Source organism: Diospyros lotus, chromosome 11 (genome assembly GCF_014633365.1).
Source record: "Diospyros lotus cultivar Yz01 chromosome 11, ASM1463336v1, whole genome shotgun sequence".
Taxonomy (NCBI): Eukaryota; Viridiplantae; Streptophyta; class Magnoliopsida; order Ericales; family Ebenaceae; genus Diospyros; species Diospyros lotus.
The window spans coordinates 5,402,212-5,422,990 of NC_068348.1; the positions used below are offsets into that span (position 1 = coordinate 5,402,212).

At 36.1% G+C, this 20,779-nt stretch overlaps 1 protein-coding gene and 1 long non-coding RNA gene across 2 annotated transcripts; both read left to right on the forward strand.

The window, feature by feature from the left end:
* The first annotated feature begins 757 nt into the window (after window positions 1-757).
* LOC127813097 (uncharacterized) lies at window positions 758-10,475 on the forward strand. Its single transcript, XR_008026065.1, has 4 exons — window positions 758-963; window positions 1,083-1,114; window positions 8,001-8,111; window positions 9,998-10,475. It is a non-coding gene; the product is annotated as an uncharacterized LOC127813097 (long non-coding RNA).
* A 243-nt stretch (window positions 10,476-10,718) lies between these two features.
* Window positions 10,719-18,517, forward strand: LOC127813095 (uncharacterized). The gene is made up of 5 exons (XM_052353853.1): window positions 10,719-10,768; window positions 11,874-12,076; window positions 12,228-12,334; window positions 17,950-17,984; window positions 18,257-18,517. The coding sequence occupies exons 2-5, from the start codon at window positions 12,074-12,076 to the stop codon at window positions 18,322-18,324; spliced, it is 213 nt and encodes a 70-aa protein (XP_052209813.1). The 5' UTR covers window positions 10,719-10,768; window positions 11,874-12,073; the 3' UTR covers window positions 18,325-18,517.
* The last annotated feature ends 2,262 nt before the right edge of the window (window positions 18,518-20,779 follow it).

Genomic DNA, 20,779 nt, shown 5'->3' on the forward strand with positions numbered 1-20,779 from the left:
ATGTTCAATTATTCTTATTAGGTTTTGTTGGTTTTTTCTTTTTAATTTTTTTTATTCGTTCAATTTTTATTGTATTTATTTGATTTTTAAAATTTTTAATTTATTCAATTTTATATTTGTTTAGTTAATTCAATTTAAAATTTGACACATTTAATTATTTTAATTAGTTGGATTACGTTAGTAGTGTTGCATGGAGCATTCCACACATATAGAAGGTCTTTTTCCCATCGCATCTTTCTCTTTTACCTTTGCGGTGTCCATTCAATTATAATGTAAACTAGTCTCAAGGCGTAGATCAATTGGCAAAGAAAGAATTTGCTGAGGTGTTATTATTTGGGTTCTTAAGTTCCGTGTTCGAACCCTACTCAGGAGATAGTTTAGTAGATAAGGAGTGACTTTGAAAATAAAAAATACTTGTCGTCCTCACATTTGCGGTTGTGGTAGGAGTCGAAATCTACTTGCTGGATCTCTTGATTTACCTTTTTTACTAGAATCGTGAGATTGAGTAGCGGGGGCACGAATGATAACGCGTAAACTAAAAATAAAAATAAAAATAATGTAAACTATTTTGGCAAGTTTAATTAATGTCACATATGTGCGCTCTTGTTTACTTCATTTGTGAGAAATTTAGTTGGATTTTTTTATTTAACAAAAAATAGTTGTATTTAGTAAAATAGCTATAATTATAAATTATTACAGAAACCGACAGTTAAAAAATTTAAAGCCAAACTAAATTAATGCAATTTGTAGTTCAATTTAAAATTCGATTTTTAATATGTGATCTCAGGGGTTCCATTTTCCCAATCCCGTTCTCTAACAGCTTCGATTGCCTAATCGCTCGACCTCCACTTTGCTTCTCCAGATCTGTTGAAGGCTTGAAACCGACGGATCGGCACCTGCTCTCCTCACAACCTTCCTCAGTCTCCGTTCGTGTCGCCTGATTTGCAGTACTTCCCTCTGAAGGTGAGTATTTACGCTGCTATTTTGCTGCAAATCTGTCCAATCAGTATTAGACCTGCAAATCTATCCAAAATTTATACATTTTCTCTCTCTCTCTCTCTCTCTCTCTCTCTGTGCCGAAGGTTGCAGCAGAGGCGCAGGCGTTCTTCACGAGGTAACAGAACTTTGATCTTGCATATGATGCTGTCACTTGTCCCCCCAGTTTGAACTAGGTTTTTTGTGCTATATTTGGTGGGTTTGATCGGTTGGCGCTGTTGAGTGAATGCCGGCTTTGTTTTATTTTCTCTCTCTTGATTTCTGTTACTGTTAGTAATGAGTTGGGTTGGATTGAACCCAACTCATTTTGGTTGTTTTATTTGTTGCAATTCTAGTAGAAGGGGATGAAGTAGTGGCCGTTGTTTAGGGTGCTTTATTTAATTGCATTTCTGGTTTTAAGAAGCAACAATTGCTCTGATTTCTTTTTCCCGAACCAAGGAAAAGTGATTTTTCTCATGTTTGTGCTCCACTGCTGTCACTGTTGGAATGTTTGTTCACTTTCTTGTAACAGAAACGAAAAAAACCAATTGTGTTACGGATTTATTCAGGAATGCTTTGATATGGTCATGTACTGATAATTGTTTGCTTTTTTGTTTTTTTGCGTTCGGTTTGAATTTTGAAAAGATGCATATATATGGTTGAAATGATGTCAAGTTTAAAAAAAGAGGAAAATTTTAAAAACGAATCTAGACTAGGTAACCCACGAGATCCAGTCCAAATACAAATGGATCTAGACTGGACCATTATTTTTTGGAGCTTGTCTATTTCTAGGGGATTGACAGGCCTACAGACATGAATACGCTATTTATAACATTTGGTGACATTCTTCTTTGTTTTCTTTGTACCTGATTTCTCATGAAGTTGAAAAGATTATGCTTATGATATATGTACTTGATCTCTCTGTAATATTGTGCTATGTTTTATCTAGCACAAAACGGTTACCTTATCCCGTGCCATTTTTTTTTAAATTCTATCCTTTCTTCTAATGTCACTTGTCCCTCACAAAATTATCATTTCAGTCATGCTTATTGTACGGACATATTACTTATAGATGCTTGATGCTTTATAATTTGTGACTGCTTATCAATCTTAGAAAATTTCTCTATTATTTTGGTAATCTTAGCCAAATAAATAACCTATTGATGTCAACCTTATAGTCTTCCAATCAACATTTGTGAATTGCATTGTGAGTGCCCTACCTGTGAGGGGCACCCCCTGGAGCCAACTCATGTGATGTGAGTGGCCTAACCCTCAACTGCTCCTGGAAAGGACACCCAATTGATTTGAACCCAAGATAACTGGCTTTCTTTTTCACAAGCATTGTCCTTTTCGCCCGTCAGTCATCTAGCTTTCTTAATTTCCACGTTGAAGCATTAGCTAGGGATCGAATGAGTCTGACTTGTATAATCCAGCAGATATATCATAACTTCACTGTGCAACAAAATCAAAACCTGTCATGCATACACCATCATTTAATAACAGATTACACTTGACATTATACATGATTGACATTTTAACCCTAGCTATGCACATTACAATCTCAAATTACATTGCATCATTGATTCCATTGCAATTACATCCAATGTTAACTTGAGAGACACTTGAAATACAAAAGATATCTTGGTACCACAGTGTCGTTCTGTAGTACTGGTTGGCGCCTCCATGAGCTAACCCTGCAAAGACTAGGGCAGAAAATAATCATGAGCCAATGTGTAGTAAGCATACTTATAGATGCTCACAAACACTACAAATATGCACTATGCAGATATCCAGGCTTATCGAACGTGCTTGACCCATCCTGGCTTAAGCAATCATCGTCTGAAATGCTCTTGACACTTTCAAATACCCGCTTATTGAACCTGCTTGGCCTCAACTTGGTTCAAGTGTCAACGTCCAGAGTACTCTTGGTTTCCAGTCTGGGGAATATCTCACAGTGCCCCATTGTACTTAACTTCACATACCTAGTATGTGTACCACTACCAAGCTTAACCATCCATTGAAGACATTACACTACCTTGGCTACCTCTCGTTTTGAAGGGGTCTTAACTATTATTGAGTTGTCAAAGGCGCAAAGTTAACTATTATTTCTTTTGCAATTTAGAATAAACTAATTGTTTGCTGTAATTTTTTTTCACTGTGTGTTCGACTCTATTTTTTTTTCTTTCTTCTAATTTCTGTTCCAATTTAGACAAAACTAATTGCTAAGAAATAAATGTTTTCATTGTGTTCTATTGATTTTTTTCTCTCTATTGATTTCTTTGCAATTTAAAAGAAAATAATTGTTTTTCTGTAACTGTTTTTGCTTTGTGTCCAGCTGTAATTTTTTTCTTTCTTCTAATTGGAGAAGTAATTAGAAGAAAATAATTGTTTTCCTGTAATTGTCTTTGTAGTGTGTTTTGCTATAATTTGTTCTTTCCTTTAATCTCTTTTACAGTTAGAAGAAACTAATGCAAAAGAAACTAATTGTTTTTTTGCAATAATATTAGTTGTTATTATAGGGTTGGCTATTTTTCATTTATGATTTTATGAGTTTGCTTCTACCTCTTTATAGGTACACATTGAAAAGAAGTATAAATATTTTATAAGTATTTTGAATAAATGTGCACCTTATGTGCCTAAGAGACAAAATTACCACTTGTTTGAACATTTAAACTCCAATTGTTCCATCAAGGAAGGTATTTTCTTTAAACTTAATTTTTGGCTCATATTCTGCAACATTTGACAAATGGAAAGCTATAATCGGGATTTAGGAACTACAAGGAGTCAAATTATGCGGTTGGACCCTCATAATAAGCAAAGAATCAATGCAAGGATAGATTTTAATCTGTTCAATGTGGTTGGAGCCAGATGCATTGACATAGAACTCAAGAATAGGAGCCATTTCCATGATGATTGAGAGTAATCGAATGGGAATGTGAAACTCTATGAGAGGTGAAGATAGAAGAAAACACGACATATGGAGTTGATATGTGTAAGTGCTAGCTGTGATATACAAGTTTAGCCTATTCCATATGAGGTAATAGGTGGTGGGGATTTGGCAAGCTTACTTGTGCCGCAATGATCCTTGTGTGCCAAGTCTAGGAAGTTGTGGACATAGTTGAGGAATAATAAGGATTTGATGGTCACATCAAAAGTAAGCTAAGAGATGATAGAAGCACCCACAATTGATGGATGGGGGATGGTAGGCTAATAGTGAGCATGATGTTGGTGATGAAATTTTTTAAAGGAGGGGAGGATGTCACTCCTTGTACTTGAGCAAACATCTTGGAGGAGAGAGAGAGAGAGAGAGAGAGAGACAACCTGGACTAAATGAGACTTCGGTTGGGTCTTAACGGCTAAATGGTATACTTGGGGTGAATTAGTGGTTGATGAGCTAGATTTTTGAGAGGGATCTCAAGAAAATCAATTGAGTCATGAGGAAGGTCCTACTTGGAGTAAGAGACAATTGTGGGGTGGTTGTTGAGATTAAATTAGAGGCCTCAATGGGTCAATAAGACGTGACTTGAAGAACTTGATATCATGTACCTGGACTGAGGCTATTACATCGAGGGTAGTTATAGTTGTAAGGAGTTGTATTTCATGTATGCTTTACAAGTTGTACTCGGGAATTGGTAATCGTTTTTGGCGCCAATTTTCAACTGAGGATCACCTTATGAGATTTGACCCAGCCTATTTGAAATCATCAAATACAATTTGAGTGATCTCATTTTCCCTCCTTCGATTCTCTCTCTCTCTCTCCCCCTCGATTCTTCCTTCTCCAATTCTCTTCCCTTTCCCTCTCATTTTTCTGCCTAATTCTCTTCTAAATAGTTGAGAATTCCCTTGTTAGATCTCGGATATGACATTTTAGTATCAGAGCAAGTTCTTGGCCAAAAAATCCTCAAGTGATCCAATTCCAATGGTGGACGGTACTCGCATGAAGCAAATGAAATTGTAACTACAACAAATGATAGCGACGGTGATGGAGATGCATGCCCGAGTGGGATCTACGGGGGAGATGATCATAATAGTGGTGGATAAGAAGATGGAGGATGTCTCGGACCGATTGTGAGGAGACATGTGTAATCATATTCGAGAGGAAGTGTAGGAGTAGAGCAATATGCTATGAGATCAGATGCAACGGTTTATGCCCATGTTCTCCAGCCAGAATAAGGTAAGGATCTCTCCTGATTTTCCTCCTAAAGATAGGCTGGAACCAATCCTCTCAAGAATTGGAACCAATCACAGAATGGCCAGATCCTCAGTATTGGAGAGTGAACCGGCCACTGTGGGAGACAATGTAGTGGAAAGGGGGCAGGAGACATAGGTGACTTCCAATCGCGCCAATTTTCCTGTGCTGACGTTGGAATGACCTTTGTTCGACAAGCAAAAGCCCCAATGGTGGATAAGGAGATGTGAGGAGCTGTTTAGTATTCATCAGGTTGTTGATAGCTAGAGAGTTACTCTAGCAGCCCCCTATCTAAATGATGTGGGGGATGTGTGGTTCTAGGTATGGTCTAGGGTGAGGGATGATCACAGTTGGGAGGAATTTGTTAAGGGATTGTGCGAAAGGTTTGGAGAACGAAGAACGGTGGATATAGTAGAAGAGTTCAACAAGTCCGAGGCTATTACATTGAGGGTAGTTATAGCTGTAAGGAGTAAGATCCTCCAAACCTTGTATGGATCCCCCCTCAGAGGACATTTGAGCATTCAAAACACTTTTAGGAAAGTGAAGCAGATATTCTACTGGCCACACCCAAAGAGATCAGTGATGGAGTTTGTCCTGACTTGTGACACATGTAAGTGATGGAGTTTCTTCCTTCTCCAATTTTCAAATTCTCTTCCCTTTCCCTCTCATTTTCCCACCTAATTCTCTTCTAAATAGTTGAGAGTTCCCTTGTTAGATCTCGAATCTGACACCTGACTCATTATTAACTAAAGGGGTTAATAATTCCTTAAAAGGATTTGGGGTGAATCTTGGGGTTAGAATTAGTGGCTTGAGACACATGTAAGTGAAGTGGGACCTAAAAGGAAGGTTTATAAAACCTTAAGGGTCGAAATGGACTTATTAAAGATAGATATCATTATTTGGGAAAATTAAATATGCAAGGGTAATTAAGAGAAGTTGGCGGACCATTGTGTAATTAAATATATATATATATATAGGGGGTGGGTGACCCACAAGTTTATATAATATATAGTATATATGTGTAGAGTTAGTGGAGAAGGTGGAATTCTCCACCACATACTCAGTATCATGTCGAGGAAATAAGAAATTTGAGAGAGAGAAATTAAGATAAGAAGGAAATTGAGTGAAGGAGAAAAGGATGTGAAGAGTGTTGGTTGTTGGTAATAGCATGCATTGGAGGAGAAGAGGGAAGAGAAAAGAAGAAAGAGAAAGAAAAAAAGAAAGGAATAGTGGCAGTGGTTGCGTGTTAGGCTGGCCAAAGATATGGTGAGCTTCCTTCTTCAATTTCTTTGACTCTCTCTTGATCTCAAATTATATAATGGTTTCTTCAAGCATGTGGTGGAGAAATTCCACCTTCTTTACTACTCTGCATGTATATATAATATTATCATATTATGTAATGGTTTGTGCCAAACAACCCACTTTTCTATGAATAGTGCTACTTGTACTCCTTGGACTGCACCTTGGGCTACAAAAAAGCACAACTCAAATGATAAAAATATCCTCGCTCAATTTGCAAAAGCCCCTTCGCTATTCTTCCTCTCTCTCCTCTCACTCAGCGACGCCGTGGCCGCCTCCTCTCTGCTCTCTCACCCTTTCCCATGACTGCCTCTAGCAACTGCCCATTGCTGCCATCTTGTCGTTGCCTTTGCCTTGCGCGCACGACCACCATTGGCCATGGGTCGTTGGGTGAGGGAAAATAAATTTGCAAAGAGGAGAGGGGTATTTCCGTCATTTTGGCATGTGTGTGTAGCTCTTTTTGTAGCCCAAGGAGTACAAGTAGCATGGTTCCTTTTCTATATATACATGTAATAGTTTATATAATAAACGTGTGGGTCCTCCACCCTGCTTTTTGTGTGTGTGTGTATATATATTATCACAATTACACAAGGGCTGGCCCACCAACTTCTCTTAATTACCTTGGATATATAATATTTCAAATTAACAAAATCTATCTTTTATAATTTTGGTTTGTCCCTTTGGATTTTATAAACCTTCCTTCACAGGTCCGACTTCGCTTGCTTAAGGCTCAAGTTATTAATTTTGACCTCAAGATTCACCCCTATCGGTGTGCTCAAATTCTCTTAAGGAATTATTAACCCCTTCGGTTAATAATGAGCCAAGTTCTTTAGGTTAGTGACCCATTGAGACCACTAATCTGATCTCAACCACCCAAGGGTTATCTCTTACTCCAAGTGGGACCTTCCTTGAGACCTTTTTTATTTTCTAAGATCCTTTTCAAAAAAGTAGTTCATCAACCACTAATTCACCCCAATTGGACCATTTTGCCCCTGAGACCCCACTGAAGTCTCATTTAGTATAGGTTATCTTAGTCTCATCTCGAAGATATGGGACTCTCTCTCTCTCTCGCCCTCCCTCCCCATGCTCCCTTGAGATGTATGCTCTCAAGTACTGGGTATGACATGCATAAACTTCAATCTTCCCTCCCTGAAAATTTTCAATTTGCATGTATTGGTTATAAATATTCAACCTTTTTTTTGCTCTCTCCTCCCCCCCCCCCCCCCCCCCCCCCCCCCAAAAAAAAAAAGAAAGAATGCTTGGAGAGTGAACCTAAGTGACAATGGTAGGGTTGCTCCTTTGTAATTGGAAGGCCATGGGTTCTACTAATTGTGGAAATCCCCTCTTTGCCAAAAAGGAAACACTGGGGGTATCCCTTTCTACATTTACATATGAAATGGTAAATATTTGTGGAGAGGGCAATTATGAAAAAGTAAAAATTAATATAATCTTTTTGTTCAAAAAATATTAAGTATTTCTTTACATGCTTTTTATTCTTTTCATATCGATGATGAACTAAGTTGTGGGGATCTTACAGGTTGGACTGACCTGTCAATTGATCTGAAGAAGCACCAAGTGCCAGTGACATTGGAAAAAGTTGTTTATTTGACTTTAAGACTCTCAGGAACCCTGCTGATCTATTTTTTAGGTACATGTGTAATTAATTTCTGTTGTTTCATAGGTTCCTACTGACTTTACATTATAGATTATTTCTTCTTCTTTTAATTTAAGTATCTGACCTGAGTGGGTTCCTCCATTTGAAGGAACTTGAAAATAAGGGAGCTTTTTGTTTCTTCCTTAAAAATCACTTGCCTTATCTCAATGGCATTTGGTTGCTGATATATATTGGTGCAGTGAATCTTTACGCATTTCACTGGAGCGGAACTGACTCATTTATCTAGTATTAGAAGGATTACCTCAGATAATATATTTACAAAGGAAAGCTGAACCAGCTTTCTAGTATTACAAAAGAAAATCAAACAAGTTTGTTTACAGAGTCAGTGTACACATTATTCAGCATACAAATGGGAATATTACAGAGTCAGTTATTGTACAAGTTTCTTTACTGAGTTGGTCCCCATTGCGGCCAGCATAAAGATGGCACAGACCTCCTCATTTTTGGTTCTTCTCTGCCAAGTTCTGCAGCTAGCTAGAGGAGCGCATACTTAGCAATAATTGCCAATAAAGAGATAAAAGCCTGTCCTCTATTCCTTGCCAAAGCCCATGTCAAACCTTTGGCCATTTTATTGCTGAACCAATCAACGAATAAAGTTAACATGGTTGCTGTGTTCTTCATTTTTTATCAACTAAAATGTACTTCAAGATGAATAACAATTGACGCCACAAATGGTACACAAACTATTTAATAAGCAATAAGCCTACTCTGTAAATAACAATTGGAATGAGATAATTTAAAGCAAACTTACTATGAATCAACTGAATGTATTGAATACCTTATGGTAATAGTTCCTTTTGGCAACTGATAGGGTAGACAATTCTATATGACTTTGCTTCCTAATTGTAAGGTCAATAACCATGTTAAAGCCCCAAAAACAAAAATGGGACAAACCACAAGTAGAACCTACTCAACAAAGGCCCACATTTTCAATAAAAAAATCAATGCCACATTGATTTGCTCCCAGCAATCTGTTGAAACCTTGGCTATCAAATTATCCTCTGTGTCGAATCTCTTGCCAGTAAGTCCCTTTTTCCTGTAGTATCTTCCTTTATTCTTTTCTCTCTCTCTTTAAGTCCTGCTGATCAAACCTTTGAATTGTTGGTTGGCAATTTTTGGATCAAAGTAGTTGTCTTCCATTATCTGGTTTGTCAAACCCCAGTCAGCTGATCTCAATATTCTTCTATGTTCTTTTCAACTAGTTAGTTTGTTGGACAGGAATCCAAGGCCTAAATCTGTGATATGTGTTTGAATAGTTGATCATTAGCAATACCGATTTTGTACAATAAAGATGAGGTCTGTGCCATCTTTTGTACAATTGATCTAATAAATTTTTATGTTTTCAATCCAAATTCTGGCAGTTTTTAATACTGATTTTGTGCAATAAACTGCAGTGAGATCTCATATGGTCCTTGGCATTGTTTACCAACCATCATATTCGATGCCATTTAGCGTTAGAGATTCTATGATGCTAGTCATGTTGGGCACTGTGTTTCTTATTCAAAGTCTGGACTTTTGTTGAGTGGATTCTACTTTTGGTTTGTTCCCTTTTTTTTCTTGGGGCTTTAACCTTGTTATTGACCTTACAATTAGGAAGAAAAGCTAGAGTTATTCATTCTCTGCTATTTGGCAATAGGAACTTATACTATAAGTTACTCAATTTAGTGTGTGATTAAAGAATAAAATCTGCCTTCAATTTTCTCATTTAAACTGTTGTTTATGGAGTAAGGCTGATTGCTTATTAAATGACTTGTTACTGTTTTGTAACATCAACTCTTATTTATCCCGGAAGTCATTTTGGTTGACTGAAAATGAAATACAAAATAATCACCTTAACTTCTTATGGTTGATTGGTTCAGCACTAAAATGGGCAAAGGTTTGATATGGGCAACAGCAGAGGATTTGGCAAGGAATAGAGGACAAGTCCTATCTCTTTATCGCCAACTATTGCAGAGTATGAACACCCCTGATTTGCCACTGAACTTGGCAGCAAGACTGGCCAAAAAGGCCCAGATTCGTGCCATCTTTATGTTGGCTGCAGAAGAGAGATCCCTCCACAACATCGAAGATCTTATTGATTCTGCTGAGTACTCTCTTTCTCTCTTAAGAAAAGGCGAAATCCCCAAATACATTCAATGATAAATTATTGATAATCCTGATGTCAATCTTTCTCTCCCTCTTGATGTGACTGTGTATGGCGGCGACAATTTTTTTAAGCTTTTTAGCAGTTGCATATTGGATGAAGTTAGATAGATGAACAATGTCCCTGTAACCTTTTTGGTAATCTGAATTGACTTTTGTAAGCTTATTATTATTCAAAAGTAAGATTACCCTAAACTAGAAAAATGAGTCTGTCGAGCTCCTGTGATGTCAATATTTACTATTAGTTACTTATGACTTGCCATATTGGATTTTTTTAGTTGTTTTTACATTTTAATATGTATTTATCTTCCCACATCTTCCTACCTCTCTGCTAGAATAACTTGATATCTATTAGACGGGATGTAGCTTCTAGAGAGTTTTGGTGGCTTGAAAGAATGTCCAGGGGAGGTAGAAATGCTTAAAGAATACTTATTGCAGATCAATTTCCAACCACTTTGAGGAAGGAGAGGAAAAAACATCGTATTTTGGTAAGAACTAGACATTTCATATTTGCTATTATAACAAATTCAAGGGACATTGGCAACATTTATAGTTCCATTCTTGATAAGAATATGGAGATTTGGCTGTTTGTTGCTTCATCTGTGCAGTGAGTTGTGTAAATTTGAGTCAATGACATTATGTGACTGAGCTTAGTTTATGACCAAGTTGAACTTTGTTAGCATTGTACAATCCTCTCAAAATTGCACAAGTCAAAATTGTTCAGTTATTAATTCATATTTTTGGCAAGAAAACACTCATTATAGTAGTTTATAAATATAAAAATGCTATTTGCAGTAATGTTTTGATTATATTTTTTGTATAAATGACTTGTAAATGATTATCTATCATCATTATCACACTCCTTAATCCCTGTGTGGGATCAGCTGCATAAATTCTTGCTCTCCAATCTTTTTCTAGAATTTGTTGAAAGATCTAACAATTTTGTATTGGTTGTCTACATAACACAACCACCTCCTTTTGTCCGGGGCTTAGGACAGTTCAAAGCCTCTCTCCTGAACAAAACACTACACTTGCTCTTCATCATTTCTCTGTTGGTTGCATTTTATGCTTAATTGTTCATTCAAGCAGGCCATTAGCCTATGTTACACATCTTCTTCCTCTTTTGCATCTTTGACAATCGTGTGTGCCTGTCTTGTTGATCCCAAGAATTCTCTGTTCTCTGCTGCCTAGAATCCTGCAAATCCACGCAAGATCTTAAATAACTAAATTCCTACTGTCCTAAATCATCAAAAGACGCAAAACTTTCCAAACCCAACAAGTAGATTGGATGGATGACCTATTTATATACATATTTGAAATTATGTAGTTATTTTTTGAATTTTGGGTAATTATTACTTTCTGAAAAAGTTGGATGGCATAATGGGAAATTTGATTGTTTTAGTAGGCAAAAAATTTGAACAAGATGGGTAATGACCAGGTGACAGGATTGGGTAGAGTTGGGGCACTTTGGAGGTTAATCAAAGGATTTAAGGGGTTAGGTTGTGTTGTGGTGATTGAAGACCGGGAACCTGGGGGGTGGGGGGCGCTTGTTCATTTTTTCCAAACTGCAACTGAATGTGTTTCTGTTTGCAGCATCTCTACTTGTAGCAGCGCTGTATCAGGGAGACTATAAGTAAAAAAAGAAAGAAAAGCGGAGACACGTTTCAGATTTCGTCTTCAAGATTTAACACTCTTGGGATAGATCTTGTTTGTTTCAATAATCCTCTCTGCCAATCTGAACCAAGCTTGGTGAGACAGGCAGAAGAACACTCGGTTGTAGGAGAATCAGAAACATGGTAACTATAGAGTACTGGATGATGATGAATGCTTATTGCTCTTCTTTTTATTTATCTTACCTGATGTTTCCCAAAAAGGAATGATGTTAAATTCTAAGGTTTTGAGGGTGGGTTTATTGATGAGTTTTGGTTGTTATTGTGGAAATTGCAGTCAGCACTTTTCAACTTCCATTCCTTTCTGACAGTGGTGCTTTTGGTGATTTGCACTTGCACATACGTGAAGATGCAATTCCCCACTCTCCTCGAACAGAAAACAGGGTATTGTTCTTTTCCCTCCTCTTTTATATGTAGAGGTAATCTATTTGGGAAAATATTTTTAGTTGTGCTCAGTATACAAGTGCATGAAGATGGTATATATTTATAAATGCATATCTATTTATGGTTCAAGACCCAGAAACCATAAAATAGTCACTTATCCTTGGCACGGATAAACTGGCAACGTAAATTTCTTAAGGCATGGCGTGAAGTGCCATATGAAGGTTATCATCAAAACAGATCCAGGAATCCATGCAGTATTACATCAAGAGCCCCTGGGTCAACAGTTCTACATTTAAATACTAGTGAACTATTTGTGGTTGATTTGTTCATAATGTTATTTCATGGGCTATTGAAGATCAAAAGGTGCATGTGCATCGAAACAGTATAGATGTCTTGATGAAGTTGATAGGGTAAAAGATTAGCTGGGGTTATGGATGATACTGGAATTGTTGTAGACATATAGTTAGGGTTTGAAACTGGGCTTTGATACTGAAAAATAAAAGAATGTTGGAAGCTTAATGAAATGAATGTACTTCCGTACTTTCATTGATCTGAGAGATGCACTATATATGCATGCAACCCCTTGAAAATTCTCCTAAAATAAAGGAATAAATTACAACAATTTAGATAACAACATATTCTAGATTAGAATTCATTTGAAGTAGGACTTCCTTATCTGGGTTTGGAACAACTTTATCCTTCCTTTTCTTTATCTTCTTAGTTCAAACTTTTCCAATCTTTTCTCTTATTAATCTCATCTCCTTATCTATCCGTTTGTAGCTTGAAATTATTTCTCATTTTTCCTTTATCTTCTCCAACACCCCCCCTTAAAGTGGTGAATAGATATCCATAATTCACAGCTTATCTTGAATGGATTCAAATCCTTGCTTCTACATTGCCTTTGTAAGAATATCTGCCTCTTAAAATTCAGTAGGAATGTAAGTAAGACTTATATCTCCTCTATCAATCTCTTGCTAGACAAAATGTTGGCAATTCTTATGTGTTTCATCCGGTCATGTTATACTGAATTATTCACAATACTTATTGTCAACTTACTGTCACTATTGAGCTTCTTTGGAGAGGATATAGGTATCTTTAGGTCCTTAAATCAAAATTTGCACCCAAATCACCTCACATATGCCTTGAGCAATAGCTCTATATTCTGTTTTTGCATTGCTACAAGCCACTACTGGTTGCTTCTTGTTTCTCCATGTAACCAAATTACCCCATAGTTTAGTGCAATATCTTGATGTAGATCTGCTACTCTCAATGGAACCAGCTCAATCTGCATTTACATATCCACTAATTCCCTTATCTTGGCTCTTCTTAAATAAAAGTGCTTTCCTAGGTGTTTCTTTGAGATACTTAAGGATGTGATGTGTTGCTTGAGGATGTCTTCTTGTAGGTGAATGCATGAACTGATGAATTATGCTTACAACATATGCAATGTCAGGATGTGTGAGTGATAAATAGATTAGCTTACCTACTAGGCGTTGATATCTTCCCTTATCCACTTGGTATTCTCCCCTGCTGTTTTCTTTATTCTTCCAATTGGATTTTAGTGGAGTACTAGTAGGTTTACACCCAAGTTTGCCAATTTCCTTCAACAAATTTATCGTGTACTTCCTTTGGGATGTGGAAATTCTGTCTTTGCTTTTAGCCACTTTCATTCCAAGGAAATATCACAATTCTCCTAGGTCTTTTACTTCAAATGCAGTCCTTAGTTGCTTCTTGAGATTTTCAATTTTCAGGATATTATCCTCTGTGATGATAATGTCATCCACATACACAATAAGGATTGTTCTCCTCCCATCTACTTCAAGTTTTATGAATAGGGTATGGTTTGTCTGCCCTTGTTTGTATCTTAGTTTGGTTAGAGTGTCACTAAATCATTTGAACCATGTCCTAAGGGACTGTTTAAGACCATATAGTGAATTCTTTAATTTACATACCTTCCCTTTTGTGTTCTATGTCTCAAAACTCGGGGGTATCCTTCATATAAATCTCTTCTTCTAGTTCCCCATTCAAGAAAACATTCTTGATATCTAGCGGGTGCAATTTGCAATCTAGATTGACAACTAATGAGAGAGTAACACCCGGATAGAATTAAGCTTAGCTACTAGAGCAAAAGTCTTCTCATAATCAAGTCCTTGGGTTTTTGCAAACGCTTGGGCTACTAATCTAGCCTTGTACCTGTCAATGCTTCCATTTGACTTGTATTTCACTGTAAAAACCCTTTTGCTGCCAACAATTTTTTTCCCATCAAGTAGCCTCACAATTTCCCAAGTTCCATTGGGTTCTAAAGCCTACATCTCATCCATAAGTGTTACCTTCCATTTCTCATTCTGTAATGCATAATATATATCTCTAGGGATCACAATATCATCAATGCTAACAGTAAAAGCCTTAAACTGAGAAGATAGATTTGAATACCCCAAATAATTTGAAATTGGGTGTTTGGTACATGATCTCACTCATTCCTTAGTGTTATTGGGATATCTAGATCATCAAATCTGTTAGATGTCATCCTTTCCACATCATCATCATCTTCCATAGTTCCAGCATCTAGACGTATCTCTAGATTAGATAATAGGTCTGGTTGAGGATTATGAGGCCTTCTAGAATACACCAAGGATGGTTTGTCAAAAGCTAGATCATCTTGGATCTCGTTTTCTTGATCTCCCCCTGGATTAGGCACTAAGTTTTGGGTAGGAGGAACTGGTTTAGTAGGAGGAATTGATTTGACAATGAGAGGTGGTTCAGGAGCAAAAATCATAGAAGGTAAGGAAGTAGAAGGAGAGATAGAAGGTGAACTCATAGATAGAGATTTGGTGGAGTCCCAATATTCCTCTACACTAGGTGTGCCCTCTTGTAGAGGAATAGGGGAGAAAAATGGTTAATGCTCAAGGAAGGATACATCACAAGACACAATAAAGCATCGTGTAGAAGGACTGTAGCATTTATGCCCTTGTTGAGTAGGAGAATAGCTAACAAATATGCATTTGAGAGCTTTAGGTTCAAGTTTGGATTGAGAAGGTTGGTACTTGTGTACAAAAATAGTACATCCAAAAACCTTCGAGAAAAGAGAATTTAGGACTCGGGTATGATGAGGATAGAAGTCAATAAAGACACTTTGGGGAGTTCTAAATGTAAGGACTTGGAGGGAAGCTGATTAATAAGATACGAGGTTGTAAGAATTGCTTCTCCCCAATAAGCATTAGGCACTGAATTAGTGAACATGATAACCCTTGCAGTCACAAGAAGATGGCGGTTTTTCCTTTCTATCACCCCATTTTGTTGAGGATTGTAAGGGCATGAATTTTGGTGAATAATGCCATGCTTAGTTAGATAATGATTAAAGTCATTGGAAAAATATTCCAGGCTATTATCTGAATGTAAAACATGAATGAAGGATTGGAAGACATTTTTTATCATTTGATGAAACCTTTTGAAAACAAGATAGAGTTTAGATTTGTCTTGCATTAAGAACACCGAGCCAACTCTTGTATTGTCATCTATAAATGTGATGAACCAACGAGTATTAATTAAGTTAGTTGTCCTTGTTGGCCCCCAAATATCACTATAAACCAAATAAAATGGCTTTGAAGGCTTATATATTTGAGTTGGATGTGAACTTTTGGTTTGTTTAGTGAGGATATATTGTTCGCAATGAAAAGAATGGCTTCTTTTATTAATGCAAAAAGAAGGATACAGAACTTTTGAGATAATTGAAACTAGAATGCCCTAAATGTTGGTGCCATAACATAATCTCAAAATTTGAAATAGTAGACAAGGAGGATTGAATATGTGACCTAGATCCAAGAGAATGACCAGGCCCTGAGGTATAATGGAGACTTTCTTTCTTCTCAGCATAACTAATCATCTTCCCCGCTTCCCCGAATATAGGTCCTAAAATTCACAATAAGAGGGGGAAAATATCACTAAACAACTCGTCTTTAGTTAGTTTGCTTACTGACAGTAAGTTACATTTCAAATTAGGTACATATAATACTTAATCCTGAATTAGGCCTGCCACATTGGTTGTCCCTTTCCCTTGAGCCATAGATGTAGTACCATCAACCATTGAGATAGTTATACCCTGATCACAAGGTTATCTCCTAGCACAATTTTGTTAAGAGTGCTGTAATATTCAATAGCAGAATTAGTACCTTGCCTCCTTGTCCGAATGGTAGATCGAATATGAAAACATTGGGCAGTGTTTTCCATGTCTGGATATATTTCTTCCACAGCTTCCCAAATTTCCTGGGTTGTCTTGTAGACTAGGTAAGTTCTTCTAATCTTTGGCTCCATGGAATTAACCAACCAGTCCATGATAATAGAGTTTTCTGCCTCCCAAATGCTATAGGTTGCTGGGTCCGTGTTACGCTTAGGAACTATAACTGTCAAATAACCAGCCTTTTCTTTTCCCCAAACTATCAGCAAAACTGATTGGAACCGTTCTCTAAAATTAGTTCCATTCAGTTTATGCTGAGTAATCTGGAGGGAATGGCCGTCAAGAGCCATTGAGTGGCTGAAACTTGTGCATTCCTAGTTGGAGGAGGTATGGTGGTGGATTCTTCACTAGCTGATTGAGTTTCAGCCATGACGTGCACCTAAAGGAGTCTATCGGTCATAGGGAAGAAAGGAATGTCTGCCACAAGAACCTACTCTGATACCATGAAAAATAAAAGGAATGTTGGAAGCTTAATGAAACAAATGTACCTCCATACTTTCATTGACCCGAGGGATGCATTATATATGCACACAACCCCCTGAAAATTCTCTTAAAATACAGGAATAGATTACAACAATTTAGATAACATCATATCCCATATTAGAATTCATTTGAAGTAAGACTTTCTTATCTGGTTTTGGAACAGCTTTATCCTTCCTTTCCTTTATCTTCTCTGACAGGTACCATGTAAAATAATGAAATATTATGTATTTCGATAACACATAATACAAGAGAATATATATCTATATATATATATATATAAAGGTGGTATATTATACACTAATTACACTGATACCCTCACTTAACAGGATGAAGAAAAGACAATCACAGACATACCACCAACCAACCTCAATAGTGATCCTGGTAATAACCGTGGACAGGTTGTCAGAGAGCAAAAAGTGTAACTAATCAGTCTGCTTCTCTAGTAAAGCATGCAATTGCAGCCACCATGTCTTTCTTCTTATTGCCTTCCCAGTACTGTACTAGTGATTTCATATCCTTGCAATTCCAGTACTGTACTAGTGATTGTTTAAGCCATGTGATGTTGGCATGGAGCTCAAGAAATGGCCCTACATTGTGCTCTAGTTTTAACACCATTATTTTTACAGCAGGCCTCTTCCCAAGCATGCTCTAGTATATTACGTGTAGCTATTCCAAATGTTTGCTTAATAGAGCTAAGGCAATGACATCGTTTTTTCAACTAGGATAATAATATTTTTGGCAAAAGGGGCTGCCGCAGTGATTGTGAGAACTAGATCAGGGCCATTGTTGTCATATTCCAGGGTATCCATGGATTAAATTTTCCAGTTTTTATATTTAGTAGAAAATTATCTACAATATTTGCATCAAGTTGATACTGATTAATGTCTCTCATGTACAGGTTTCGCGGTTTCTTTTGGAAGGCAGCTAGAATAGGTGGGCTTTCAAATTCTACTTGTTCCCCCGCTCATGTTTAACATGCTGCAGCTCACTTTCGTTTTTCATATTCATTGGGATAGCATTAGAACAAAGTTAACCAAGCTCTAGTTCCATAACTGAGGCTTCTCAAGGCATCATTGGTTATTAAAGATATTTTTTTAGGATTGAAAATTGCTCAAGGGCCTCCAATAAATCCTGGCATTTTTTACTGTCCGACACCCATGTCTGTCTGATTGTTGCTGGTATCTAACCATCGATGCTTGGAACAGGTGAACGATTGAGCCCTTGGGTTGCTGCTGGATGCTTTACAATGGGAGTCTCAATAATATTCTTCTAAGGACTGGAGAAACTTGTGTGTATTTGGTAGAAGCTGCATCTTTTGTTCTTGCAGATAGTTCGCTACTGAACCACAACGTTATTTGTTTGCAAACATTGTGGGGATTTGAGGCATGATCTCCACAATTATCTTTCTTCTGGTTGTTTGTTAACTAACTAATGGGGCTTCTATATAAGTACTATTCCTTCTCACATATGATAAGGTCTTAAGAATTTCAGTCATGAATTACTGCCATGGATCTCTTCCGTGATGTTTGATTAGATAAATCCCAATTTACTTCCATTGAATTTGTTGCTGAATTATACGTACATGGTCTTGCAGTGGTGAATCTATCTTACATTTCTAGCAAGGGGCGATATTGCTATGTAGGAGAGATTACAGCATCTTGAGAGCTAAATTCCTCTCGTTCTTCTGAAGGGTTTACCAAGTTCTAAGAGATGACACTACTAATTTTGTGCTGAAGTAAGATTTTTTTGGGTTCTTGTTTTAAGTTGAATCGAGTTAAATGAGTCGAGTCAATGAATCAAGCTCAAGCTTGTAGAGTCAAGCTGAACATTTCTTCAGCTTTATTCGAGTTGAGTTTAAGCCAAGAAATTTAGTTCATGATGACCTCGGATGGATCCAAGTTAGAGGATCAACATGGTTTAACTCAACTCATTTTCAACCTGGTTTAACTCAACTCATTTTCAACCTTATTTGAAGGGAAATATGCTTCTCTCAAGGCTTATATGAGAGGCATTTTTAGGGTACGCAACAAAGGATTCAAAGACCTCTTAAGATTTTCATCTTATTTTCTAGTGAAAATATTCTTTTTTTTTAAAGTACACCATATACAAAACAAACAACAAAGACAAGACTTGATAATGTTGTTTCTTTTTTTTTTTTTATAGTAAAAATAGAAAAATTTCAAAATTATGATTAACTTAATAAGACTTTTCGATTGTTATTTAATAGGTTGTCTACAGGACCTTGATAAGCTCATAGGTGAAATTGATCTTGGTGATAATATGTATGTTAATTGTTCGTGGGATAAGTTTACATGTTTGTTTATATGGAATTTTAGTTTGATTACTTGATCATTCATGAGTTTTTTTTTTTTTATTAAAATCTCTTGTTAGGTTTTCTTGGTAGCATTATAATTCTGATTTCATTAAACTTGAGAATCGTGTAAGTCAAGAACTCTACGAAACACCAAGTCAAAGAGATAGCGAAAGTCTATGTTGCACGGAATTTTTTAATTTTTGAAATATTTCTTACTCTCGTTTTCAATCTTATTTATACTTATTTTTTTAAGAAGAATATTCATTTCCATTCCGTATCAAAAATATTTTTCATTTTTTTAGTTTTTGAAATATTTCTTACTCTTGTTTCGAACCTTATTTATGTTTATTTTTTTAGAAGAATATTCATTTTCATTTCGTTTTAAAAATATTTTTCATTTACATTTCCGTGTAATCTAGGTGAAAGTATCATTTTAAAATTTAAGGTTTAGGGTGCTCAACTTGAACAACTTAGGAAATCGTTTGATAAATATATTTTTTTTCATTTCTGGTGACATTACCATGATACTAATTTGTTACGAAATTAGATAAAAAATAAATTACAATCAAACCATCAATTGCACACGAACATGAAAAATTCAAGTTGAAAAAAATTATAGGTAAAAATAATAAAATGTCACTATAATGAAATTAATATAATAATAATAGTGATATAATTTCAATTAATTTTAAAACATTGGATACTTATTTATAAATCTAAAATCATCTATAGATGTATACAAGAAATAAATTATAAATTTCACTTAAAATCAAATTTAACAGTATCTTAATAACAGTCAAATTCAAAATTATAATCATGATCAAATTAAAAAACTCAATCACAATCAAATTTAAATTTTAGATCATAATTATAAGATTAACAATTTATATATACAAGTGCACAAAATCAGGCCAGCTAAATGCCTAATTCTATATTTATTTATCCAGGCTCATGCTACTTGGCAATACGTTATCTGGATATTTAAATTTAACGCTTATAATAATACATGTACATTGCTACGATGCATATTTTAAAGATATTAATATAAAGTGTCCAAAAAATATTTTCTTATCTTTTATTACACAAATAAACTAAGTTGTGTTGGGTGACATGCAAACATAAAATATACTACAAATGCAATCCACATCATGGACTTATATAATAGTAGTAAAATCATTGGGCTTGCTTTAAACATAGGATTAATTAATAATAATTTTGATTATTTTGTTAATCTTGGTTGACTTCACGGCCTTTGCCAAAGGTTTTGTCATATATGTGGCTTGTTTTGTTGTTGTCAAGCACCCACCAAAGTTCATGCTCCTTTAATGCCGACTTCTCTTTTGTTTATAATTATCATTTAATTAGTTAGATGAAATGGATTACACTAACTTCTAATTTTTTTAAAATTTCACCC